General features: G+C 46.6%; 2 protein-coding genes across 5 annotated transcripts; one reads left to right on the plus strand and one right to left on the minus strand.

The window, feature by feature from the left end:
• Positions 1-724: 724 nt before the first annotated feature.
• LOC100195752 (cyclin-dependent kinase 8) lies at positions 725-20,244 on the minus strand. Of its 2 annotated transcripts, none has more exons than XM_014181497.2 (13): positions 19,959-20,244; positions 14,816-14,891; positions 14,618-14,728; positions 14,181-14,321; positions 13,475-13,532; positions 13,165-13,296; positions 12,817-12,960; positions 9,347-9,416; positions 8,694-8,766; positions 8,479-8,576; positions 4,628-4,715; positions 2,433-2,585; positions 725-2,328 (listed from the first exon to the last, which is right to left on the minus strand). In XM_014181497.2, exons 1-13 carry the CDS (start codon positions 20,084-20,086, stop codon positions 2,203-2,205), a joined length of 1,398 nt encoding a protein of 465 aa, XP_014036972.1. In that variant the 5' UTR covers positions 20,087-20,244; the 3' UTR covers positions 725-2,202. The 2 variants fall into 2 exon arrangements, with proteins under 2 accessions (XP_014036972.1, XP_045566697.1); XM_045710741.1 differs by lacking the exon at positions 19,959-20,244 and adding an exon at positions 18,759-18,781.
• LOC106590444 (E3 ubiquitin-protein ligase RNF6) lies at positions 19,302-27,290 on the plus strand. 3 transcript variants are annotated; one of them, XM_014181495.2, is made up of 4 exons: positions 19,302-19,570; positions 22,180-22,335; positions 23,176-23,298; positions 23,506-27,290. In XM_014181495.2, the coding sequence occupies exons 2-4, from the start codon at positions 22,188-22,190 to the stop codon at positions 25,392-25,394; spliced, it is 2,160 nt and encodes a 719-aa protein (XP_014036970.2). In that variant the 5' UTR covers positions 19,302-19,570; positions 22,180-22,187; the 3' UTR covers positions 25,395-27,290. The 3 variants fall into 3 exon arrangements, with proteins under 3 accessions (XP_014036970.2, XP_014036969.2, XP_045566696.1); XM_014181494.2 differs by lacking the exon at positions 19,302-19,570 and adding an exon at positions 20,018-20,285; XM_045710740.1 differs by lacking the exon at positions 19,302-19,570 and adding an exon at positions 20,522-21,065.
• Positions 27,291-27,448: the final 158 nt, after the last annotated feature.

The following is a 27,448-nucleotide window of genomic DNA, read 5'->3' on the forward strand; positions in this document are numbered from 1 at the left end:
CATCCAGCAACAAATATTTAATAAGTAGTGGGTGTTCCCATTGTCAAATCGCAACCCTTGAAAGGCATGAGTGACATCGAGGTTCCCTGTCGGGCATGGATAGGGCGGGGTCTCAGGGTGTGTAGGGGAGGCTACAGCGGGTTTACCATTTTATGCAATCCAGTCCCCATGCCGTGTTAACGTTAAAGGCTTAAAAGAAACACATTTTGGGGGATGGAGGATTTGGCCTACAGTTTAAAAGGGTCCTATAACTGGGGCATCTTTTGAGAGGGTTTTTTGGGAGCAATTGACACGTGGCAGTGGTGGGTTTAATGATAGAGTTGGACTGATTCCATTCTAGCAGCTTTAGTAACGACTGGGATGACTGCTTGTTTTAGGGATGCACAAGCTTTGAACTGGGCAATGGGGGCAGACTATATTTTGGGAGAGGGCAACCTCATCTTCTGTGTAAGTGTGTGAGAGAGAGAAAGACCAGAAGAGATATATAGAGGGAGAGACAGAGGGCAGAGAAAGAGAAATGACAGATCTTAGAGATTAAAAAAAATGTTTAAAGGAGGACAAACTGAGATTGTTCCATTATTGAAGACACTCTTCTATTCCTGGAAGAGAACATAACCTGGAAAAAAGCACTCACATAACACACAGAGACAGAGAGAGAGAGACAGAGAGAGAGACAGAGAGAAAGAGAGACAAAGAGAAAGCAAGACAGAGAGAGACCCCAATGTCAACACTACCACTTTTATTGTCAGGATACTTGCGTCATGTAAAATATTTCAATACAGTAAAAATGCATGTTCCATATGCCATCCTCCACACAATGTGTTGGTTTGTCATCAAGAAGATAAGGCTTTGCCCACAGCGATAAAAACGGCAGCTCTCTCTCAGCACAACAGAAGCTGCTTCGCCACTTTTTGTTTGTGAAAACAAAACGGATTAAATTATAAACTACTAAAATCTTATTTTTTTTATTCCTTTGTTGTTTTTTTTTGTTTTCTTCTCAATAAAGCCCTCAACCAGAGCTGTGGGCGGGGCCCCACAAACTCCCAGAATGCTCCTGTCAGCAGCTCAATTCGGTCCCCAACGAAGATGCCCATGGAAGGGCGGACAGACACAAAGACAGACGGGAAGACAAACAGACAGAGGGACAGAGACAGGAAAGACATATATTCTGTCAATGCTGGCAGTCACATAGCAGCTTTAGTCTCATCGAAGCTTCAACAGGAAGAGGGGAATCTGGCTGGAAACAGGGAGAGCTTTGGTGGAGGGGTAAGGAGAGAAGGAAAGGAGGGTAAGGGAAGAGGGGAGCCCCGGGTCCACCTTCTGTTTGTTGGTCTTGTGGCTGTAGTTAAGTACCAGTTCTGAAGGTTAACTTTGTAATGGTCACAAACTTGCAGCGATGATAACTTGAACCACAGAGGAAGGAACGAGGGAAACAACAAACTGACAGCATCTGTTCTTCCTTCTCCATCTTCCTCTTGGTTTAGTCTCCATGTGTTGCTCATGGTTGAATTGATGTCATGTTGTCCTGGCTGATGTTGTCGCGTGATGTCATGGCTGATGTTGTCGCGTGATGTCATGTTCTGTCATGGCTGATGTTGTCGCGTGATGTCATGTTCTGTCATGGCTGATGTTGTTGCGTTATGTCATGTTCTGTCATGGCTGATGTTGTTGCGTTATGTCATGTCCTGTCATGGCTGATGTTGTTGCGTTATGTCATGGCTGATGTCGTGTTATGTCATGTCCTGTCATGGCTGATGTTGTTGCGTTATGTCATATTCTGTCATGGCTGAAGTTGTTGCGTTATGTCATGTCCTGTCATGGCTGTTGTTGCGTTATGTCATGTCCTGTCATGGCTGATGTTGTTGCGTTATGTCATGTTCTGTCATGGCTGATGTTGATGCGTTATGTCATGTCCTGTCATGGCTGATGTTGTTGCGTTATGTCATGTTCTGTCATGGCTGATGTTGTTGCGTTATGTCATGTCCTGTCATGGCTGATGTTGTTGCGTTATGTCATGTCCTGTCATGGCTGAGGTTGTTGTGTTATGTCATGTTCTTTTAGAATGAGTATATTGTATTAACATACTGGGCTAATGGACTGCTACAGTGAAGGTGGACCAGTGGGCTGTTGCCATGGACACACCCACTTCCCTCAGTACATTCTCCCTAGCGGGCATGGCGAGGGGTGGGTAGAGGTCAGGGGTCAGTAGCGGTGGGTCTGGTGTGAGTACTGCGGAGGCTGCTGGGAGGTAGAGGAGTATCCAATGCTGCTTTGGGGCAGTGATGTGCTTGGTCCGGGGTTCTGGTAGGCAGCATGTGGATTGGAGCGCTGACAGATAAATAAGGAAACTAATCAGACTCTTAATTTCCAATTTAGGTTTTTACAATTTGGTGGGATAACCCAGAAATGAGTATTGCGTGTGTGTACCATACCTGGTAGTCTGAGGTCATGAGGCCACTTGAGGTAGTGACGGGCGGGATCACTCGCACCTTCTTCAGGGGCGGGCCCTGGGCATGGCTATTGTCAGGGTTACCAGTGTGCCCCGCCCCGTTGGTGTGGTTGTTCCCCTGCTGCTGCTGGTTCTTCTGGAAAATGAAACACCCACCCAAGCCTTCATCAACAGATACACTCAAATGTTTCGCTTGAAAGACCCAATGCTGTCGTTTTTATATCAATATATTATATCAATATCAATTTTGTATCAATATCAAATAATTTCTGGGTAACAATTAAGTAACTAACTGTAATAGATTTCCAAGAATTTTGCTAGGACTGTCTGGGAGTGGTCTGAGTGGCGAGGGGAAAACTGAAAAACAAGCTGTTATTGGCAGAGATGTTTGGAACCCTCTGTTATTGGTCTATTAACCAATCTACCACAGTGATGTCACCATGGAAAACTGAAACTCAATCGCATTACAAACCTGCTGATTACAAGTTTGTGTAGAAATGATACAAAACACAGGAGAAAAAAAATACAATGGCCATTTAAAACCTTTTCATCTACATTTGACTAAACACACACACACACACACACACACACACACACACACACGTCAAAAGTTTGGATAAACCTACTCATTCAAGGGTTTTTCTTAATTTTTTACATTGTAGAATAATAGTGAAGGCATCAAAACTATGAAAAAATGTAGTAACCAAAAAAAGTGCTAAACAAATCAAAATATATTTCATATTTGAGATTCTTCAAAGTAGCCACGCTTTGCCTTAATGACAGCTTTGCACACTCTTGGCATTCTCTCAACCAGCTTCACCTGGAATCCTTTTCCAACAGTCTTGAAGGAGTTCCCACATATGCTGAGCACTTGTTGGCTGCTTTTCCTTCACTCTGCGGTTCAACTCATCCCAAACCATCTCAATTGGGTTGAGGTCGGGTAATTGTGGAGGCCAGGTCATTTCATGCAGCACTCCATCACTCTCCTTCTTGGTCAAATAGCCCTTACACAGCCTGGAGTTGTGTTTTGGGCCATTGTCCTGTTGAAAAACAAATGATAGTCCCACTAAGCCCAAACCAGATAGGATGGCGTAACGCTGCAGAATGCTGTGGTAGCCATGCTGTTTAAGTGTGCCTCTAAATAAATCACTGACAGGGTCACCAGCAAAGCACCATCACACCTCCTCCTCCATGCTTCACAGTGGGGACCACACATGCAGAGATCATCCGTTCACCTACTCTGCATCTCACAAAGACATGGTGGTTGAAACCAAAAATCTAAAATTAGGACTCATTAGACCAAAGGACAAATTTCCACCGGTCTAATGTCCATTGCTCGTATTTCTTGGCCTAAGCAAGTCTGTTCTTCTGATTGATGTCCTTTAGTAGTGGTTTCTTTGCAGCAATTCGACCATGAAGGCCTGATTCACGCAGTCTCCACTGAACAGTTGATGTTGAGATGTGTCTTACTTGAACTCTGTGAATAATTTATTTGGGCTTCACTTTCTGAGGCTGGTAATTAATGAACTTACCCTCTGCAGCAGAGGTAACTCTGGGTCTTCCTTTCCTGTGATGGTCCTCATGAGAGACCGTTTCATCAAAGAGCTTAATGGTTTTTCCGACTGCACTTGAAGTAACGTCAAAGTTCTTGACATTTTCCAGATTGACTGACCTTCATGTCTTAAAGTAATGATGGACTGTCATTTCTCTTTGCTTATTTGAGATGTTCTTGCCGTAATATGGACGTGATCTTCTAACAAATAGGGCTATCTTCTGTATACCACGTCACAACACAACTGATTGTCTCAAACGCATTAAGAAGGAAAGAAATTCCACAAATTCTCTTTTAACAAGGCACACCTGTTAATTGAAAGGCATTCCAGGGGGCTACCTCATGAAGCTGGTTGAGAGAATGCCAAGAGTGTGCAAAGCTGTCATCAAGGCAAACGGTGGCTACTTTGAAGAATATAAAATATGCTTTTTTGGTTACTACATGATTCCATATGTATTTTTTCAAAGTTTTGATGTCTTCACTATTATTCTACAATGTAGAAAATAGTAAAAAAATAAAGAAAAACCCTGGAATGAGTAGGTGTGTAAACTTTTGACTGGTACTAATATATATATATATATATATATATATACACACACATATGCATACATATATAAGGCACTCACATTTCTGACTTTCTCTGCCTTGTCCTCTGGCTCCTCCTCTGTCAGGAACTCCCTCTTGGGGTAGGGGATCTGGCAGCCTGCAAACACACTGAGTGAGAAATACAAAGAGTTATCAATCACTTATCTTACAGGATATACCCCCCATAACCCCAGACATGTAGTAATAAATGTGCTACTCCGTTCTGCCACCTCTGGTCTCCTGGCATCCCACCCCTACCGGGGGTCAGCTCCCGCTCAGCCAAGTAAAAGCTATTTTCTGTCCTGGCACCACAATGGTGGAACCAGCTTCCCCCTAACGTCATGACAGCTGCCAATCTTCCAAAAAATTTTGAAACCCTACTTCCTCAAAGCAGTAGGAGGCTCCTCAGAGGAGGACCATCCTCCTCAGTGAATTTCATAAAAATGTTAAGTTATCCTTTTCAGATAAAACTATACTAAATATAATCACGTCTCCAAATAACTGATTAAAACACACTATTTTGCAAAGAAGGTCTATAGTAGACTCAACAGCACTCTGTAGGGTAGCACCATGGTGTAGCCGGAGAACAGCTAGCTTCCGTCCTCCTCTGGGTACATTGACTTCAATACAAAACCTAGGAGGATCATGGTTCTCACCCCCTTCCATAGACTTACACAGTAATTATGACAACTTCTGGAGGACGTCCTCCAACCTATTAGAGCTCTTGCAGCATGAACTGACATGTTGTCCGTTCAATCAAAGGATCAGAGAATTAATCTAGTACTGAAAGCATAAGCTACTACTAGCTAGCACAGCAGTGGATAAAACGTGGTGAGTTATTGACTCAGAGAGAAAGACAATAGTTGAACAGTTTTGAACACATTCATTTCTTCCAAAATGAGACGTAAGACAGATTGAAAGTTGAAAAGAAATGGCACTTACTTTGCTAGCAAATGCAGCTAGCTAGTTTAGCCTACTGAAACAACCTGCTCCAACAGAGGGATGCTATGTTAGCTAGCTGGCTATGACTTTCCAACACAACACTGGAACTCCAAGTCAAGGTAAGCTTTTGGTATTACTAATTTATTGCCTGCGTGGCCCGCCGGTGTAACTGCATACTGACTATACACTAACACGTTAGTTCTATTAGCTATGCTGACTATGACGTTACTTTAGCTAATATGGTGACAACGATGTAGGCTGTTTGTGGTTTGGCTTGGAAATGTTTTTTCGCTTGGTCACATACAGCTGATTTGTTGTGCATTGAAGTCCACAAGCGAAGGGAAGGAATACAACGTGGCTGCTATGAGAGTTTATGCATGATCAGGGGTGTATTCATTCCACCAATTCTGTTGAAAAACATTTCTTAAACGGAAGCAAATGGAACAAAAACGGGGATAAACATACCTGTCCAATAGAAACTCTTGTTTTCAATGGACTAATGATTACACCTTAGATCAGCTAGATGCAGGCCACTGTCTGTCACCTCAAATTTGTCTCTCGACCTGTTTGCTCCAACATTGTAAACTTTCATTAATAGGCTAGGTTGTAGCAATCTCATGATGAATATAGGGGAAATTAGAGTATCATGTAGTAGCCTAAACCGATCGCTGCTACATTGAAGAGGGTGAATGGAATATGAAAGACAGTGATCCAACATGCGGTAATAGAAATAAGGCCATGATCAGACCTGCCAACCCTGTCCAACTGTTTAGAGTACCAGACGGGCATGGCAAATTAGAGATTCATGTGCTTAGACAAACATTATGCATCACACCCAGTTCAGTCCTCTGACTGAAGGTATTTAACAAAACATAAAAGATTCATACTGAGAAGTACAGAACATAAAATATAAATATATGTTTTGTGGAATTAGAACAGATTGTCTGTATGTTTATTCCATTACATGTACAGTGTAGAATGGAGATAATTATCTATAATGTTTTTCTTAGCACATGCCCCCAAGTTTAGTCTCTATAGCAGAGGATCACTAGTCACCTCTCAAACAGGGCCAATCACTAGGGCCAGCTCACAAGTATTGGCTTTTTAGACACGGTTCCTAATCAACACTAAAAGCAAAATTCACTTTGAAAACAAAAACAAATGATCACATCGACACAGACTGCAAACTGGCCACACAAAGCTTAAGTAGGCTACCGCAAAGGGTATCTGAACGCTGTTCAGTAGGCCACCGCAAAGGGTATCTGACCGCTGTTCAGTAGGCCACCGCAAAGGGTATCTGACCGCTGTTCAGTAGACTACCGCAAAGGGTATCTGACCGCTGTTCAGTAGGCCACCGCAAAGGGTATCTGACCGCTGTTCAGTAGTCTACCGCAAAGGGTATCTGACCGCTGTTCAGTAGGCTACCGCAAAGGGTATCTGACCGCTGTTCAGTAGGCTACCGCAAAGGGTATCTGACCGCTGTTCAGTAGGCTACCGCAAAGGGTATCTGAACGCTGTTCAGTAGGCTACCGCAAAGGGTATCTGACCGCTGTTCAGTAGGCTACCGCAAAGGGTATCTGACCGCTGTTCAGTAGGCTACCGCAAAGGGAATCTGACCGCTGTTCAGTAGGCTACCGCAAAGGGTATCTGACCGCTGTTCAGTAGGCTACCGCAAAGGGAATCTGACCGCTGTTCAGTAGGCTACCGCAAAGGGAATCTGAACGCAGTTCAGTAGGCTACCGCAAAGGGTATCTGACCGCTGTTCAGTAGGCTACCGCAAAGGGAATCTGAACGCTGTTCAGTAGGCTACCGCAAAGGGAATCTGAACTCCGTTCAGTAGGCTACCGCAAAGGGAATCTGAACTCCGTTCAGTAGGCTACCGCAAAGGGAATCTGAACGCAGTTCAGTAGGCTACCGCAAAGGGAATCTGAACGCAGTTCAGTAGGCTACCGCAAAGGGAATCTGAACTCTGTTCAGTAGGCTACCGCAAAGGGAATCTGAACGCTGTTCAGTAGGCTACCGCAAAGGGAATCTGAACGCTGTTCAGTAGGCTACCGCAAAGGGAATCTGACCGCTGTTCAGTAGGCTACCGCAAAGGGAATCTGACCTCTGTTCAGTAGGCTACCGCAAAGGGAATCTGACCTCTGTTCAGTAGGCTACCGCAAAGGGAATCTGAACGCTGTTCAGTAGGCTACCGCAAAGGGAATCTGAACGCTGTTCAGTAGGCTACCGCAAAGGGAATGCTACCGCAAAGGTAATCTGAACTCTGTTCAGTAGGCTACCGCAAAGGGAATGCTACCGCAAAGGTAATCTGAACTCTGTTCAGTAGGCTACCGCAGTTCAGTAGGCTACCGCAAAGGGAATCTGAACGCTGTTCAGTAGGCTACCGCAAAGGGAATCTGAACGCTGTTCAGTAGGCTACCGCAAAGGGAATCTGAACGCTGTTCAGTAGGATAATGCAAAGGGAATCTGAACGCTGTTCGCTAGAAGAGTCCGGTGTTTCAGCCTATGTAAAGGTGTCCATTGTATTTCTTTGCAGCGCATATATCGTTTCAGATTTTCGAAATTGATAAAATCTAAAATATAGTACAAAGGCATTTTAGAAGCATTGGCTCTATAGTTAATACCGGACACTCATCCATTCTTCATCACGCAGTCTTCTAAACTCCAGACCCCATTTAATTCCAAGATGTTTATATTTATTTTTGATTATACTTTTGTAATGCTTTTTGTGACGTGGATCATAATTACTGTTACAGTCTATCAGGATGCGTGATCCTTGTAATGATACGTGGAAAATACAACTAATGGGACGCAGAATTGATAAGAGTGTCTGCTAAATGACAAAAAATGTCAAATGTAATACGTGTTATGTGGTAATACATGTAGTAATAAATGTGTTATGTACTAATAAACAAGTTATAGATGTTTTATTAGGGTCCTGACTCACTCGGAGGTGGGCAGTGGTTCCTCCAGGAAGTAAGGGTCCTGCATGGCCTGCTCAGATGTGATCCTGCGGATCGGGTCCATGGTCAGCAGCTTCTGGAGCTAAACACAACGTTAGACACATCATGAGTCAAACACAGTGAACGTTCATACAACGTCAGCCTGAACAATGCTACAGTATGTAACAACAATCTCCAGGCAAAACTCATTTTAACTCACCAAGTGGAATGCTTTGCTGTCTGGTTTTACTTTGTGTTTCTCCATGTATTTTATTAGGCTGCAGTTTGTATACCTGGTAAAAAAAAGGTGTTATTTCAGTTTGTACACCCGTGATAAAAAGGTGTTCTTTCAGTTTGTACACCCGTGATAAAAAGGTGTTCTTTCAGTTTGTACACCCGTGATAAAAAGGTGTTATTTCAGTTTGTACACCCGTGATAAAAAGGTGTTCTTTCAGTTTGTACACCCGTGATAAAAAGGTGTTCTTTCAGTTTGTACACCCGTGATAAAAAGGTGTTCTTTCAGTTTGTACACCCGTGATAAAAAGGTGTTCTTTCAGTTTGTACACCCGTGATAAAAAGGTGTTCTTTCAGTTTGTACACCCGTGATAAAAAGGTGTTATTTCAGTTTGTACACCCGTGATAAAAAGGTGTTCTTTCAGTTTGTACACCCGTGATAAAAAGGTGTTCTTTCAGTTTGTACACCCGTGATAAAAAGGTGTTCTTTCAGTTTGTACACCTGTGATACAAGAACAGGTTATTTCAGTGGATGAGTAGAAGACATATCCAATCTTAAAATCCTAAAATAGATCTTGTCCTAAGCTGGCAGGAAGCATGCAGGCAGTCAGTCACACATGTAGAGATAAAGCCACTCACGTGTTCCTTCTGAAGTCCTTCATAAGAGTGGAGTGCTCGGGCATCTTCTTGATGTCTTCCCAGTCCTTCTCTGAGGATTACATCATCAGACTATGTCAGTGAGTGTTCGTACAGAACCCACATATTGCTTTGGACTCATACAAGCCCGGACAGAATAGAACTGTGCCTAGTCAGGGTTTAATTACACTCGTCATTCAGTATTCTCTTTATATCACCGTTATCCAGGCAGGTTCGGTTTACACATGGGCTCTCCAAGGTTTGACCATGGTTAATATATTCACACATACAAGCTCCCATTTCAATGCACATAGCCGTGTCCTGATGACTTATAGGAGTATCCAGCCCTCGTGGGAGAAACCCCCCCCCCCCTATATCCAGCCCTCGTGGGGAACCCTCCCCCTATATCCAGCCCTCGTGGGGGAACCCTCCCCCTATATCCACCCCTCGTGGGAGAACCCCCCCCCCCTATATCCAGCCCTCGTGGGGAAACCCCCCGCTATATCCAGCCCTTGTGGGAGAACCCCCCCCCTTTATCCAGCCCTCGTGGGGGGAAACCCCCCCTATATCCAGCCCTCGTGGGGAACCCCCATTATATCCAGCCCTCGTGGGGAAACCCCCCATTATATCCAGCCCTCGTGGGGGAACCCCCCCCATTATATCCAGTCCTCGCGGGGGAACCCCCCCATTATATCCAGTCCTCGCGGGGGAATCCCCCCATTATATCCAGTCCTCGCGGGGGAATCCCCCCATTATATCCAGTCCTCGCGGGGGAATCCCCCCATTATATCCAGCCCTCGCGGGGGAACCCCCCTTTATATCCAGCCCTCGCGGGGGAATCCCCCACTATATCCAACCCTCGCGGGGGAATCCCCCACTATATCCAGCCCTCGTGGGGGAATCCCCCACTATATCCAGCCCTCGTGGGGGAATCCCCCACTATATCCAGCCCTCGTGGGAGAACCCCCCCACTATATCCAGCCCTCGTAGGAGAACCCCCCCACTATATCCAGCCCTCGTAGGAGAACCCCCCCACTATATCCATCCCTCGTAGGAGAACCCCCCCACTATATCCATCCCTCGTAGGAGAACCCCAACCACTATATCCATCCCTCGTAGGGGAACCCCCCCACTATATCCATCCCTCGTAGGGGAACCCCCCCCACTATATCCATCCCTCGTAGGGGAACCCCCCCACTATATCCATCCCTCGTAGGGGAACCCCCCCCACTATATCCATCCCTCGTAGGGGAACCCCCCCCACTATATCCATCCCTCGTAGGGGAACCCCCCCCCACTATATCCATCCCTCGTAGGGGAACCCCCCCCCACTATATCCATCCCTCGTGGGGGAATCCCCCCACTATATCCAGCCCTCGTGGGAGAACCCCCCTACTATATCCATCCCTCGTGGGAGAACCCCCCCACTATATCCATCCCTCGTAGGGGAACCCCCCCCCACTATATCCATCCCTCGTGGGGAACCCCCCCCCACTATATCCATCCCTCGTAGGGGAACCCCCCCCCACTATATCCATCCCTCGTAGGGGAACCCCCCCACTATATCCATCCCTCGTAGGGGAACCCCCCCACTATATCCATCCCTCGTAGGGGAACCCCCCCACTATATCCATCCCTCGTAGGGGAACCCCCCACTATATCCATCCCTCGTAGGGGAACCCCCCCACTATATCCATCCCTCGTAGGGGGAACCCCCCACTATATCCATCCCTCGTAGGGGAACCCCCCCACTATATCCATCCCTCGTAGGGGAACCCCCCACTATATCCATCCCTCGTAGGGGAACCCCCCACTATATCCATCCCTCGTAGGGGAACCCCCCCCACTATATCCATCCCTCGTAGGGGAACCCCCCCCCACTATATCCATCCCTCGTAGGGGAACCCCCCCCCACTATATCCATCCCTCGTAGGGGAACCCCCCCCACTATATCCATCCCTCGTAGGGGAACCCCCCCCACTATATCCATCCCTCGTAGGGGGAACCCCCCCCCACTATATCCATCCCTCGTAGGGGAACCCCCCCCACTATATCCATCCCTCGTGGGGGAATCCCCCACTATATCCAGCCCTCGTGGGAGAACCCCCCACTATATCCATCCCTTGTGGGAGAACCCCCCACTATATCCATCCCTCGTAGGGGAACCCCCCCACTATATCCATCCCTCGTAGGGGAACCCCCCCCACTATATCCATCCCTCGTAGGGGAACCCCCCCCCACTATATCCATCCCTCGTAGGGGAACCCCCCCCCACTATATCCATCCCTCGTAGGGGAACCCCCCCCCACTATATCCATCCCTCGTAGGGGAACCCCCCACTATATCCATCCCTCGTAGGGGAACCCCCCCACTATATCCATCCCTCGTAGGGGAACCCCCCCCACTATATCCATCCCTCGTAGGGGAACCCCCCCCACTATATCCATCCCTCGTAGGGGAACCCCCCACTATATCCATCCCTCGTAGGGGGAACCCCCCCACTATATCCATCCCTCGTAGGGGAACCCCCCACTATATCCATCCCTCGTAGGGGAACCCCCCCACTATATCCATCCCTCGTAGGGGAACCCCCCACTATATCCATCCCTCGTAGGGGAACCCCCCCACTATATCCATCCCTCGTAGGGGAACCCCCCCACTATATCCATCCCTCGTGGGGAACCCCCCCCACTATATCCATCCCTCGTAGGGGAACCCCCCCCACTATATCCATCCCTCGTAGGGGAACCCCCCCCCACTATATCCATCCCTCGTAGGGGAACCCCCCCCACTATATCCATCCCTCGTAGGGGAACCCCCCCCACTATATCCATCCCTCGTAGGGGAACCCCCCCCACTATATCCATCCCTCGTAGGGGAACCCCCCCACTATATCCATCCCTCGTAGGGGAACCCCCCCACTATATCCATCCCTCGTAGGGGAACCCCCCCACTATATCCATCCCTCGTAGGGGAACCCCCCCACTATATCCATCCCTCGTAGGGGAACCCCCCCACTATATCCATCCCTCGTAGGGGAACCCCCCCACTATATCCATCCCTCGTAGGGGAACCCCCCCCACTATATCCATCCCTCGTAGGGGAACCCCCCACTATATCCATCCCTCGTAGGGGAACCCCCCACTATATCCATCCCTCGTAGGGGAACCCCCCACTATATCCATCCCTCGTAGGGGAACCCCCCCCACTATATCCATCCCTCGTAGGGGAACCCCCCCCACTATATCCATCCCTCGTAGGGGAACCCCCCCCCACTATATCCATCCCTCGTAGGGGAACCCCCCCACTATATCCATCCCTCGTAGGGGAACCCTCTATATCTAGGATTTGATACCAGCAACCTCCTGGTTGCCAGCTTACTTCCCAACATATTTTTGTCAGACCCTGGATTCGAACTGGCAACCCTCCAACCGCTATGGTACCTGCCGCCAGGCCCAGCCCAGCTCTCTCACCAGCGGGGAAGCCCATGACGTTGAAGATGCGGTCCAGCTGGTCGTGGTGGTAGGGGTTACTGGTCTTGATGTCCTCTTGGCGACAGTGGAAGATGGGCTCAGATGTCAACAGCTCGGCAAAGATGCAGCCAATCGCCCAGATGTCTGACAGATGCACATGCAAGATTAGAGATGTCACACTGGGATTGGAGCACACGCCCAGTCAGACACCCTCTTGAACATGCTTGCACAAACATACATACACACCGCAGAATTTGTCCTAGGATGGTGGAAGGATAGCTCAGAACTTCCTCTCTTGGTGCACAGGGAAAACAACACCACACCCACCCACCCCGTGGCCGTTCTCACCGATGGCTTTGGTGTAGTGCCTGGCACCTAGCAGTAGCTCTGGTGCCCTGTACCAGAAGGTGACCACCACAGGGTCCAGATCTGCTAACGGCTTCAGTGGTGAGTTAAAGAGGCGGGCAAAGCCCATGTCCGCTGTAGGGAAACACACAAATCAATAAATAATAATGAAGTATAATGTTCAAATAATGTGTAACGAGAAGTGAATTAACTATATCCATTATATGTACTGACATAAAGCCTTATAACCTATACGTACTGACAAAACCTTATAAAAAGGGTCCTGAAAACACGCAATGACATTTCGTCGTACCGATCTTTACTCGACCCCTCTCTGGCCCCTCCCCCATCACTAGGATGTTGGCAGGTTTCTGAGGAAAAACAGATTACAGTTAAAGCGACAATCAGCAGTTGAAAGAATAACAAAGTGTCCTGCCCACCACTGTTTCACATGGGTCCGGAGAAATTTAACAACTCAAGTTAATAGACAGAGCTATGGATGCAAGGAATGACCATCCATGAAATCAACATTTTTATTTAACCATGTTTTGCAGCTATACAGTGTTTGTGTACGTTTACTTTGTTTACAAACATTGGAGTAAAACATGCTTATATTTCGGGTACTGATGGGTTACGACACGAACTAAGCTCATGAGGCATTTATTAGTTAAATTCTTCAAGAATCAATGGATACATATATTTAACTTCTAAGTCCAAAATTGATGTAGTTACTGCAGATTGCCCCTTCAATGTAATCCAAATATTTACTTCCATTATCCTAATACCCACACTGATAAACACATTAACCGAAAGGAATTAAAGATTAATCACGTGAATGGTTCAGGAAGTGTCAATGCTGCCCTCTGGTGGAGGAACAATGAACATAACATCCAGGAGAGCAGCAGAACAGGACTCTTCTGATCTCTCCTCCCCTCTACCCCTTCCTCCCTCCCTAGATCTCTGTGTAGGACCCAGTTGGTGTGCAGGAAATGGATGCTCTCTCTCCTTCGGTCTCTCACCAGGTCTCTGTGTAGGACCCAGTTGGCGTGAAGGTAATGGATGCCGTCCAGGATCTGGTAAAGCAGGGACTTGACCATCCCCCTGGGCAGCTGCAGGGGCTTCTTATTGGCCTTGGATGCTCTGTGGAACTTTATGATGTGCTGTGGATACAGGGGGCATTGTTAGGTGTGTGTGTGTGTGTGTGTGTGTGTGTGTGTGTGTGTTATTACTTTCCTTGTGGGAAAGTAATACACACAAGGATAGTAAAACAAGGAAAATTCTCCCTCGTGGAGACATTTTCCAGGTCCCCACAAGGACAAAGACTATTTTAGGCTTAGGGGTGAGGTTTAGGTTTACAATTAGAATTAGGGTTAAAGTTAGGGAAAATAGGATAGTGAATGGAAATCAAATGTAGGTCCCCACAAGGATAGGGAAACATACAGGACGTGAGTATTACCCAGAGGTCATGCTCGGCGTAGTCGAAGAGCAGCCAGACTTTGCGGTCTGCGTGTGACAGGAACACCTTCTGCAGTGAGATCACATTAGGATGCTTCAGCTCCCGCAGTAGCTAGAAGAAACATTCATTCACACAGACATTATGAGATGTCTCACAGACCCAGGTTAAGCCTGCTCTTGAGCTAAACACCACACTTACTGCAATTTCTCTGCAGGCAGACATGGAGATGCCAGTGCCTTCAATCTGCTTGAGGGCGTAGTCCTTATCATCCTTCCTGCAGACAGAGAAGATACAGCAGTTCACCACAGTTCCCATGGGGCCTTGCTACACAGAGATAATGGAGGCTGGCTGGCAGCTGGTGGAACAGGAGTGGGGAAGGGGGATACCTAGTCAGTTGTACAACTGAATGCATTCAATGTGTCTTACTCATTTAACCAAACCCCTCATCCATGTCGTCGGCACCCGGGGAACAGTGGGTTAACTGCCTTGTTCAGGGGCAGAATGACAGATTTTTACCTTGTCAGCTCGGGGATTCCATCCAGCAACCTTTTGGTTACTGGCCTCGCGCTCTAACCACTAGGCTACCTGCCTGGCCGTAAGAAGAGGGAAAGATGCTTCAATTACCTCCCGATTTAAGTTAAATAGTTATTGGTCGTGTACATATATTTTGCAGATGTTATCAGGTGCTGCGAAATACTTGATACTAGCTCCAACACTGCAGTAATACAAATCAATACACACAAATTCACTACATAAAATGAAAGGAATTAAGAAATATCAGAACAAACAATGTCAGAATCCGTATATGATGTACAGTGCATTCAGAAAGTATTCAGATCCCTTGACTTTTTCCACATTTTGTTACGTTACAGCCTTATTCTAAAATTGATTAAATTGTTTTTTTCCCCCCTCATCAATCTACACACAATACCCTTCAATAACAAAACAGGTTTTTAGACATTTTTGCAAATATATTTAAAAAAATAAAAGAAATGAAAAATCACATTTACATAAGTATTCAGACCATTTACTCAGTACATTGTTGAAGCAGCTTTGGCAGTGATTACAGCCTCGAGCGTTCTTCAGTATGACGCTATAAGCTTGGCACACCTGTATTTGGAGAGTTTCTCCCATTCTTCTCTGCAGATCCTCTCAAGCTCTGTCAGGTTGGGGAGTGTCGCTGCCAAATTTCTTCAGCCTCCTGAGGTTTCACCCTTTCCACTATGATCCTGTGGATGTCCTGCATCTGCTGTCTCTAGAAGTCCACAATCCGCTCCTTCGTTTTGTTGACGTTGAGGGAGAGGTTATTTTCCTGGCACCACTCCGCCAGAGCCCTCAGGGCTCTTGTCATTGGTAATCAGGCCTACCACTGTTGTGTCATCTGCAAACTTGATGATTGAGTTGGAGACATGCATGGCCACGCAGTCATTGGTGAACAGGGAGTACAGGAGAGGGCTGAGCACACACCCTTTTGAGGATCAGCATAGCGGAGGTGTTGTTGCCTACATTTACCACCTGGATGTGGACCATCAGTAAGTCCAGGACCCAGTTGCACAGGGTGGGGTTCAGCCCCAGGGCCCAGAGATTAGTGATGAGCTTGGAGGGCACTATGGTGTTGAAGGCTGAGCTATAGTTGATTAGCAGCAGTCTTACATAGGTATTCCACTTGTCCAGTTGGGATAGGGCAGTGTGCAGTGTGATGATTCATCCGTGGACCTGTTGGGGCGGTATACAAATTGTACTGGGTCTAGGGTTTTGGCTAAAAGGTGATATGATCCTTAACTAGTCTCTCAAAGCACTTCATGATGACAGAGGTGAGTGCTACGGGGCGATAGTCATTTAGTTCAGTTACCTTCTCTTTCTTTGGCACAGGAACAATGGTGGACATCTTGAAGCAAGTGTGGACAAAAGACTGGGATAGGGAGTAGAAGTCGACCGATTATGATTTTTCGACGCCGATACCAATACCGATTATTGGAGGACCAAAAAAAGCCGCTGCCGATTAATCGGACGATTTTTTTTATTTTATTTATTTGTAATGACAATTACAACAATACTTAATGAACACTTATTTTAACTTAATATAATACATCAATAAAATCAATTTAGCCTCAAATAAATAATGAAACGTTCAATTTGGTTTAAATAATGCAAAAACAAAGTGTTGGAGTAGAAAGTAAACGTGTGCCATGTAAAAAAGCTAACGTTTAAGTTCCTTGCTCAGAACATGAGAACATATGAAGGCTGGTGGTTCCTTTTAACATGAGTCTTCAATATTCCCAGGTAAGAAGTTTTAAGTTGTAGTTATTATAGGAATTATAGGACTATTTCTCTCTATACGATTTGTATTTCATATACCTTTGACTATTGGATGTTCTTATAGGCACTTTAGTATTGCCAGTGTAACAGTATAGCTTCTGTCCCTCTCCTCGCTCCTACCTGGGCTCGAACCTTTGGTCATTAATATGGTCGAATCCGGAAACTATCATCTCGAAAACAAAACGTTTTTCTTTTCAGTGAAATACGGAACCGTCCCGTATTTTATCTAACGGGTGGCATCCCTAAGTCTAAGTATTCCTGTTACATTGCACAACCTTCAATGTTATGTCATAATTACATAAAATTCTGGCAAATTAGTTCGCAACGAGCCAGGCGGCCCAAACTGTTGCATATACCCTGACTCTGCTTGCAATGAACACAAGAGAAGTGACACAATTTCACCTGGTTAATAATGCCTGCTAACCTGAATTTCTTTTAGCTAAATATGCAGGTTTAAAAATAAAACTTCTGTGTATTGATTTTAAGAAAGGCATTGATGTTTATGGTTAGGTACAGTCGTGCAACGATTGTGCTTTTTTCGCAAATGCGCTTTTGTTAAATCATCCCCCGTTTGGCGAAGTCGGCTGTCTTTGTTAGGAAGAAATAGTCTTCAGTTCGCAACGAGCCAGGCGGCCCAAACTGCTGCATATACCCTGACTCTGTTGCACAGAACGCAAGAGAAGTGACACATTTTCCCTAGTTAAAAGAAATTCATGTTAGCAGGCAATATTAACTAAATATGCAGGTTTAAAAATATATACTCGTGTATTGATTTTAAGAAAGGCATTGATGTTTATGGTTGGAGCAACGTGTACCTAAGCGATTATATGCAACGCAGGACAGGCTAGATAAACTAGTAATATCATCAACCATGTGTAGTTAACTAGTGATTATGATTGATTGATTGTTTTTTATAAGATAAGTTTAATGCTAGCTAGCAACTTACCTTAGCTTTTTACTGCATTTGTGTAACAGGCAGGCTCCTCGTGGAGTGCAATGTAAAGGAGGTGGTTAGAGCGTTGGACTTAGTTAACCGTAAGGTTGCAAGATTGAATCCCCGAGCTGACAAGGTAAAAATCTGTCGTTCTGCTCCCGAACAAGGCAGTTAACCCACCGTTCCTAGGCCGTCATTGAAAATAAGTATGTGTTCTTAACTGACTTGCCTAGTTAAATAAAGGTCTAAATAAATGTTAATTTAATTGTTATTTTTTTTAATCTGCCACATCGGCGTCCAAAAATACCGATTTCCGATTGTTATGAAAACTTGAAATCGGCCCTAATTAATCGGCCATTCCGATTAATCGGTCGACCTCTAATAGGGAGCGATTGAAAATGTCCGTAAACACTCCAGCCAGCTGGTCTGCACATGCTCTGAGGACACGCCTTAGGATATTGCATGGGCTGGCAGCCTTGCGAGGGTTAACACGCTTAAATGTCTTACGCACGTTGGCCAAAGAGAGCGAGAGGTCACGCAGTAGCTCTTTTTCCAGTGGTCAAATGAACTCACAGGTTGGTCTTGGGTACTGTATAAAAACCTACAACTACTACCAGGGTGACCCTTCTCATATATATGCTTTCACTTTTCAGAATAAGAAGGGTGTGGGCACAGGATGAATATTGTAAATAGATATCTGCCACGTGGGATTACAACCATTAAATAATCAGCCAACTGTCATAGTAGACAGTGCCACCAATCAATCACCAATATAAAAGCATAATTATCATAGCCTACATGTTTTTTTCCCCTTTTAAAAGCACATAGCTCTGTATAAAACGGTAGGTAAAAACGTTGTATTTGGTCATATGTGGAAATGTGCCTTACCGTCTTTTGAATTTTGTGTAACTTCTAGTCAAGGAAGCATAATGCTAAATATATCGGCACACTCCACCTACCAAGACCATTGCCAAATATGGCGTGCTGTCACCTACTTTTATAGGAAGCCTTGAGGTGGTACCACCCAGCACATCTAGAAGGGAGTGGATTTCATACCTAACCCCTCCCTTGAGATGATGTAAAACCAGGTTTTTTCCTTAGTTATAGTGAAAAATATCGATATGGTCATCATTTTGACAGTCGATTTCAATGGTAGTTGAACTGCTAAGGGCCAAAAGGGCTAGATTTACAACTAAAAGACCGAAATAACACTTTTGCATCAACCTGTCTAAATGAAGACCATATCGACGTGTTTCACTATAACTAAGCAAAAAACATCTGGTTTTCCATTAAACATTATTTTCCCCCATAACATTTTTACTCTTTAAGGCTCCATACTAACTCCTCCTCCACGTTTACTGGATTGGTTAAACAGTGCAGAAGAGAACCTCCCTGACAGTTGTTTTTCTTGTTAAGTCCAGTATTTTGGGGATCTGGTTTCAGGCGTTTCTTTTACGCCTGCTACGTAGGTTAGCCTCTGGCTTGCTTGGCTGCGTTACTGATAGGCTGGCCTACTTCACTCAGTTGTTGATATTGCTGCGAAAAATGTACAAATCTGATCATGTAAAAATGACAGCACAATCTGATACCGAAATACATCCTCAGAATTCGGTTTAGAGCAAAACCTGTTTCCTGGCTGCAACACCCCGACGTGAGCTGCTGTTACAACACCCCCGGTTCGGTTCTGTTCTGTTTCATCTGTGAGCGAAGGCGCCCTTATAAAAACTGCTTGATTGAACTGCATTCAACGATGTAAAGTTTAGCTGATGGATTTTGCGTACACACTGCACCGTTAGCACGGGGATAGGCCACTGATGACAGTGATCAAATCGAGGCAGTAAATTTGGTCCTGGAGCTCGAGCCCCCGTTCTCCAGATGATATGACGTCTCCGGAGTCTATTCAGTGGGTTCTTCAATCTACTAGTGATTTTCATCGCACTACGAGTTACAAATAGGTTTATTGCTGCAAATAGCATTCGGAGATGGGGCCTTGAAAACAGGAGCAATTAACGAAGACAACGGAGTTATTGAATTTGGAGACTGGCGGATCTGAAGGCCTTCTTACTGGCTATATCAATATAAACTTACCCATCTTTTCTCTTTGCTTTATATACATGGCCGTAGGTGCCTCTTCCCACTTTGCATCCCTCATATTCAAACAGGTCCTCTACACGTTCTCTCTCCCCGGTCAGCATCACTTTGAAATCATAGTCCATCTTCTCTGTTGTTTTGGTCAATTATCTTCTGCTTCCTTTTAAAGCGCCGCTTAGGAGGCAACTTACTTCACAACCCGGGTTAGAATTTTGAGTTGCCTTCCTTCGCGTCGCTCTCCCCTCAGCCCTGTTTCCACATCTAACCGCTCGGTTTATGTGTACCAGAGAAGATGCAGGATTCTTATCCGCGACGAGGGGCCAGGTATGGGAACGATTACTAACCCTTCTCTGTATTCTCTTGCTACTGCGTTTCTCCAACCGGTATCTCACTGGGGAGAACAGAAATTCCATGCACGGCTTTGTCGTAAAATGTCGTTATGTAGACTGTACAGAAAGAGACGGTAGAAAAGTGTTTAGCGCACCACGTGGACTTTAACTCTTTGTAACGTGAAGGTGCTAAAATTCACACCAAAAAATATATAGTATTCTGCTGAAAACATTGGTACCTCTGCAGACAGTTTAAAATGTTCCCTCTTCACATTTTATGGCAATTACTCTTCTCCTTAATAATACATTGATGTGGATGTCCACAATTAGACCATTCTGGCGTATAATAAAGGCAGAAAAACTAGTCAAGATACGCGCACAGACATTGACAAAGGAAAAACATTTAATTATGTCATTTTCCAATGCTATTTTGTGGGTTATACCTCATTCTAGAATCATTCAGACTGCGGGGAGAAAAATGGTCAAACTTCGTGATTTTATGTGAAATACATTTGTGAAAAAGAACCTGTTGGAAATTGTAAACAGTCGTCTTCATAGTTAAACAAATATTAATACATATATACATTGATTGAAACACAACAATTAGCTGTTTTAATCCTCGTAGTCGTGCGGTTTCATTGGGTAGGAACTAATCTGACACTGATAGTGTTTGGTCGGACGGTGAGAAGTGTAGCACAGGTGGTCCCATCTTGGCTACATTGTAATCAGAGCGGAGAGGAAAGCAAACCCGTCCATATTACAGCTGCTGTGTCAGGTACAACAATCCCTTTAAATGTCGTTGTCATTGCCATTTACTCGAGCCAATAACACTGTTTAGATTGAGTATAGTATGCACTCTGTTCGTGTGTTGCTTGTCAAAAAAAAGTATTATTTATTGGTCAAACCTTTCACCAGAAGATGGCTAGTTAGCTGTCGACAGCAACTAACAAATGCGTTGCGCATTCAAAATGACAGCTCGCCGCTTTGAAAGGCAATGTGAAACCTGCGTATAGGTGTGAACAAGATTTTTTTGTAGTTGGAGACGTTTATATAATTCTGTTGCAATAGTTAGGTGACGATTCTTTGTCCTCTACATAGTCAGTTTGTATGGAGCCCGACTTTTCTTTGTCATGTCCCTCCTCCGTAGTGCAATGTTTGGACTCTCGACGTGTCTGTGATCATTCCTGGGTCGGTGATTGGTAACTAGTAGGATGACAACGTCAGTTTTGTTGCTCCTCCTGTGTTCTCCAACATGGCCTACTATATTATATGTTTTGTAGAGACTGCATTATTGCTCCAAATACCGTGATTGTTGCAACATTTACGGCCGACGAAATATTTTTAGCTGTCTATCGCAGTGGCATTGATGCTGTTGTACAGAGGGATTCTGATTAATCCAAGGAGGTTAGCCAGCTAGCTGTCGGAACAGGGAAGGTTAGATTTTTGTTATGTCAGCTCAGCCGACCTCTTACTGGCCATGTCTCATTCCACATCAAAATGGATGTTGTTTTGACTTGTCGTCATCGTTCATGGCTAAAGGTTGGCCACAGAAACCGGTTTAATAACGTAAAGGCGACGGGAGTTGCAAAGTCACATAATTGCATTGATCGAGTAATAGCCTTTCTGTAAATCCTACTTTCACGTGACACAGAAGCTATTGGACTGCGGGTTTTCCCTTGGGAATTGGACGATCAGTAAAGCCTCGTTCTAATCCATGCTTGTCAGTGATGTGTACATTAGTTGTATAGAATCTGTCAAATATGTCTGATCCCAACTCAACTGCTGCCTATGATTGAATGATGGATGCATCACAATAGCAGTGCCCTGGTAAGATCCAGCCAGGTGTTCCACAATTCTGACACCCCTATCACCCCTTCCTTGTGCACCAGCGGTTTCCATGGTGATGGACCCTCCCGGTGGGCGAGACGAGCGGCGGCGTCAGGCAGAGCGTCTTCGAAGGGAGGAGGCGTACTATCACTTCATCAACGATCTGAGCGAGGAAGAGTACCGCCTCATGAGAGACAGCAACCTGCTGGGCACACCTGGTGAGAGGAACCTAGAACACCTGACCTCACTAGAACACCTGACCTCACTAGAACCCCAGGAACCTAGAACACCTGACCTCACTAGAACCCCAGGAACCTAGAACACCTGACCTCACTAGAACCCCAGGAACCTAGAACACCTGACCTCACTAGAACCCCAGGAACCTAGAACACCTGACCTCACTAGAACCCCAGGAACCTAGAACACCTGACCTCACTAGAACCCCAGGAACCTAGAACACCTGACCTCACTAGAACCCCAGGAACCTACGAACACCTGACCTCACTAGAACCCCAGGAACCTAGAACACCTGACCTCACTAGAACCCCAGGAACCTAGAACACCTGACCTCACTAGAACCCGCTATAATGTAGGGCTGCACAGCACCAATCGCCCAGGGCAGTGGTGTTTGCTGGTTTTCCTCCATGTTTTTAAATCACAGGCTAATTTGTATCAGGACAGCCACGTGCCCGGTCCCCCTAGCCAATCAGTGGCACTAATTAATGCCATGGAGAAAGGAAAACCAGCAGGACTGCAGCCCTCAGATTGGCGTAGTCTTCCACTCCTGCCCAAACCCAATACACTAATGCAAACTCGCTAATACAATCTAATATAGGCCGTCATTGTAAATACCAATTTGTTCTTAACTGACTTGCCTAGTTAAATAAAGGTAAAATAAAACACAAACATTTGTAATAACACAATAATATCACATCATAATATAATGGCTCCATGTTGGCCACTAAGGGCTGAACTGGACCCTCAACAATGAAGCATATAACCCACCCCATATCATACACCCTCCATCTTGACCTAACAGAGGACATGTTGTTCCCCAGGTGAAGTGACAGCGGAGGAGCTACGGCAGCGCCTGGACGGGGCAAAGGAGCGTGTGTCATCTCAGCCCCGACCTGAACCCCGCCCACAAAACACGGAGGCCGGAGAAGAGGAGGGGAGCAGCGGTGAGGGGGAGGAGAGAGGGTTAGGAGGGGCATGGAAGGAATATAGGGGAGGAAATGGATGCTAAAGGGTCTAGCCTGTATATCCTAAACTTGACAGGATGTTATGGGTCTCAAAAGGATCATGACCTAATTGCTGCTGTATAGTACTGAAGTATTACTAGATAATTACAACTGGCTCAGTTCAGTAACGAGCCGCTGTCTGTATAGGTACTGCTGAGCCGGGAGCAGAGCCGTCTAACGGTGACTCACTGCTGGAGTGGCTGAACACCTTCCGACGAACCGGAAATGCCACGCGGAGCGGCCAGAGCGGCAACCAGACGTGGCGCGCAGTCAGCCGCACCAACCCCAACAGTGGAGAGTTCCGCTTCAGCCTGGAGATCAACATCAACCATGAACAGCCAGAACCAGGGGAGCACAGTGACACCCCCGACCCCTCAGAGTTGTCCCCTGTCCCCCCTCCATCCACAGCCTCCATACGCACTTCCCCCTCCACTCGCCCCTCACCCTACACCCCTGCCCGGCCCTCCCCCTATCCCTCACCTCGAGCTACCCTGGGCAGGAGGGCTCAAACCCGCCGTACACGCAGTACTACCACCACCCCTCCTCTGACTCCTGCACCCTTCACCTCACCCCTGTCCCCCCCTACTGCTCTAAGGAGTACAACAGCCCTCCACCTCTCCCCTGCCCCATTCCCCATCACCCCCCCTACCCTTCAGGATCAAAGCAGCCCTCCACAGCTCCAGTCCCCAAGCGGAGCTTCCTCCCCAGAGGAGAGGCAGGAGGAGGGGGTTACTACCCTGGACTGCCCCCGTGTAGCGCCCCAGTCTGGCCCCCAGGGGGCGTCTGTGGGGCATGAGCCACGCAGCAGCAGGACTCGTTCCCGCGGCCGGACCCGCAGGGCTGCAGCAGGAGGTGGGACTTCCTCCCGGTCGTCTAGGAGACGTAGCCGCTCCCCTCTTCAGAGAAACCCCGCCCCTAACTCAGCTACCTTATCCCCTAATGGTGGGAGTGGAAATGGTGGCTCTAATATCCACACTGCCGAGCCCAGCAACGGAACTGCTTCTGTCTCCATGGAGACCGGTGAGGCCGTGTCAGAGCCGGCTGTAGTAGCAGAGCCTGGTCCAGAGGCAGGCGAGCAGGAGGGAGAGGCACACACGGCTGGGGCGGGGGGTGCTGGAGGGGTACGGCGCCATCCCACCATCATGCTGGATCTGCAGGTGCGTCGCATCCGACCGGGAGAGAACCGGGACCGGGACAGCATCGCCAGCCGTACCCGCTCCCGGGCCCGCGCTGCCGAGAATACCGTCACCTTCGAGAGTGACAGTGGAGGCTTCCGGCGCACCATCTCCCGCTCGGAGCGGGCCGGGATCCGGACCTACGTCAGCACCATCCGGATCCCTCTGAGGAGGATCAGTGAGACGGGCCTGGGGGAGCCCAGCTCCACCGCCCTGCGCTCCATCCTCAGACAGATCATGACCGGCTTCGGGGAGCTCAGCTCCCTCATGGAGACGGAGGCTGACTCTGAGACCACCGGGGGCACGCCAGGTCACCAGGACCCTGCAGGACCCAACGCAAACACCACCACACAGGCCTACCATAGCCACGGCAACGAGAGTGGAACTGGGGCGGAAGGTCAGGCAGGAGGGGCGGAGGTGGAGACCGAGGGAGCGGCAGGGGCCGAGGAGGAAGGAGGCCAGGAGAGATTAGTCGGGAGTGACGCCGGTGGAGTCCCCACCCCCAATGAGGGTCGGCCGACGAGCAGGGACACAAACAACCTTGTGGAAAACGGCACACTGCCCATCCTGCGTCTGGCCCACTTCTTCCTGCTCAACGATGAGGAGGACGAGGAGCACCCTCGTGGCCTGACCAAAGAGCAGATCGATAATCTGGCCACTCGCACCTACGGCCAGGCTAGCCTGGAGGGAGAGGCGGGACGCGCCTGCAGCGTCTGCATTAATGAGTATGCCCAGGGGAATAAGCTGCGCCGCCTGCCCTGCGCCCACGAGTTCCACATCCACTGCATCGACCGCTGGCTCTCTGAAAACAACACCTGCCCCATCTGCAGGCAGCCCATCCTCCCGGTGCACCAGGACTGACCCTGCCCTGACCTTTGATCCCTAGAACCCCCTGACCCTAGACCGCCACCAGCTACACTTTGCCACCTGTTGGCTGAACTGAGCATGCCCGAGCGGAGTGGACGGTGCATGTACATAGCGCTTTAATGTTTTCATTTATCATTGCGCTATCCATTGAGGGGGGGAGAAAAAACTATAAATGCAGAGAATTAACAAAGCTTTATTTTTTTAGACGTATTTTATTTTCAGCACTTTTTTTTTTTTCTTTTCTTTCCTCCTTGTTTCTCTTTGGCCACTCTGTCATGATGTCACTGAGGTCCACATGTAAAGATAGGACTTATGCTAATGAGCTACTATAGCCAGCTGCTGCTCCTCTACCTGATGTGCTGTGACATCGCCCTGTCACAACCAGACTACAGTAATTAGTCAGACACATCTCTGGACTTGATTTGGTTGAACGTGTAAATATGTCACCGGCTCCTGTGTTTTGGGGTTCAGAAGAGAAAGTCCTTCTCAGTCGCCTTGCATTTTAAGCAGAAGCAGGAAACAGCCATTTTAAGTTAAAGCTAATATTGGAATCCTCCATTTTAAAGCTCCGACATTCCTTTCAAAGTGTCCTCTATGATTTGACGTTGTGTGGACAAAGGCTGTCGTGTATTGACTTTTGAATGAGTTTTCACTTGGTCAGTGGTCCCAAGGATCCTGTTGTCTGCCCACCTGTTCAGTGTATTTCAACCTAGCCATCTAACCCCACAGATCCACAGGGAATGTTCAACATTTCATTCCGTTACAGCCTTTGACACTAAAAATATTAGTACGCCAAGTCAGAAAGAAACATCTAAAGCAAAAGATGATCAGGAAAGTGTGTGATTTAGCAGCAAGCACTTGTAGTAGGACTTGTCTGTTACAGAGACAGGCCAATAATGTTGATGCTAGACAAGGAGTTGTGCAATAACATGGAGGGAAGGAAGGACTGTTTTGCATAGTTACATTTTTAAACATTATAGTGCTGTTCTTTCTCCCTTGTTTACTCCTTGGCATCAATGATTAGTTCCTCTGTTGGGAAATAGAGTATCTGCTTAGTAGTATGTTGTCCCTCTACCCTTGGTCTCCTAGAGATGCCCCCTTAATCAAAAAGTAGTTCACCTCCCACTCCTCTAACGTCTGTGTTTTAAAGTCCCAGCTCTGGTAGAACCTGCCTGTCATGGCCTGATTTCCATGTTCACAAACCAGAAAGGAATGAATAGGTGAAAGCAAAATGGTTCCGGCTCCACTCAACCATTTTCTATATCTATCCAATCCTTTCAGATCAGTGAACAACAGATTTCTTCCTCCATTAGCCTGGCCTAGATCTCAATTGGCTCTTCCTGCATGCAGTATCACCATGTTACCACCAGGGGCAGTATTCACCACAGTACAACATGGTGAGAACTGGAGGCCAGTGTTATTGGTGTCCAGGCAGTGTAGGGGTTTTCTGTCATTTGAATCCTGACTTTTGTCACGCAGACCCATGAGACAGGGGTGTGATAATTGGGTAATATTGCTCTTTGTATACTGCAGAATCTGAGCGTATGTGCATTGTGGAGCTGTGAGTGTGATGAATAAGTGTGTGTGGTAGGGCTGAAGGAAGTGATAAAACAGAATGTCATATGATTTAGCAGCATTAATCAGTCACCTGAATGTTAATCTAAGACCGAGTGGGAGGGTCCGTGGCCATCGAATTTAGTATTTATTCTGTTCCTATTTAATGAGATCAAAAACATCCTTTGAGATATTGAATACTTATTGTTATGTGATGAGATTAAAACAATAAACTGTTAATATTAATGTGTTCTGTTACTGTGTAATATAAATATACAAAGGTTTTCTTCTCTGCTCCTTAACAATGGAATTAAATACAGCTTTGTTATGCCTGGAGTTATTTTGTGTGACTTTGTGTTCCTCACACAGAACCACTGTTTTATCCACATCTCCTATGACAGACCTCGCTAGGCAATAAATTACTCCTAGGCCTATGAAATTAGATGAATGTAACACTTCATTTTTTTAAATATCCAAATATTAAATGACCATAG

The sequence above is a fragment of the Salmo salar genome, chromosome ssa29 (genome assembly GCF_905237065.1).
Source record: "Salmo salar chromosome ssa29, Ssal_v3.1, whole genome shotgun sequence".
Taxonomy (NCBI): domain Eukaryota; kingdom Metazoa; phylum Chordata; class Actinopteri; order Salmoniformes; family Salmonidae; genus Salmo; species Salmo salar.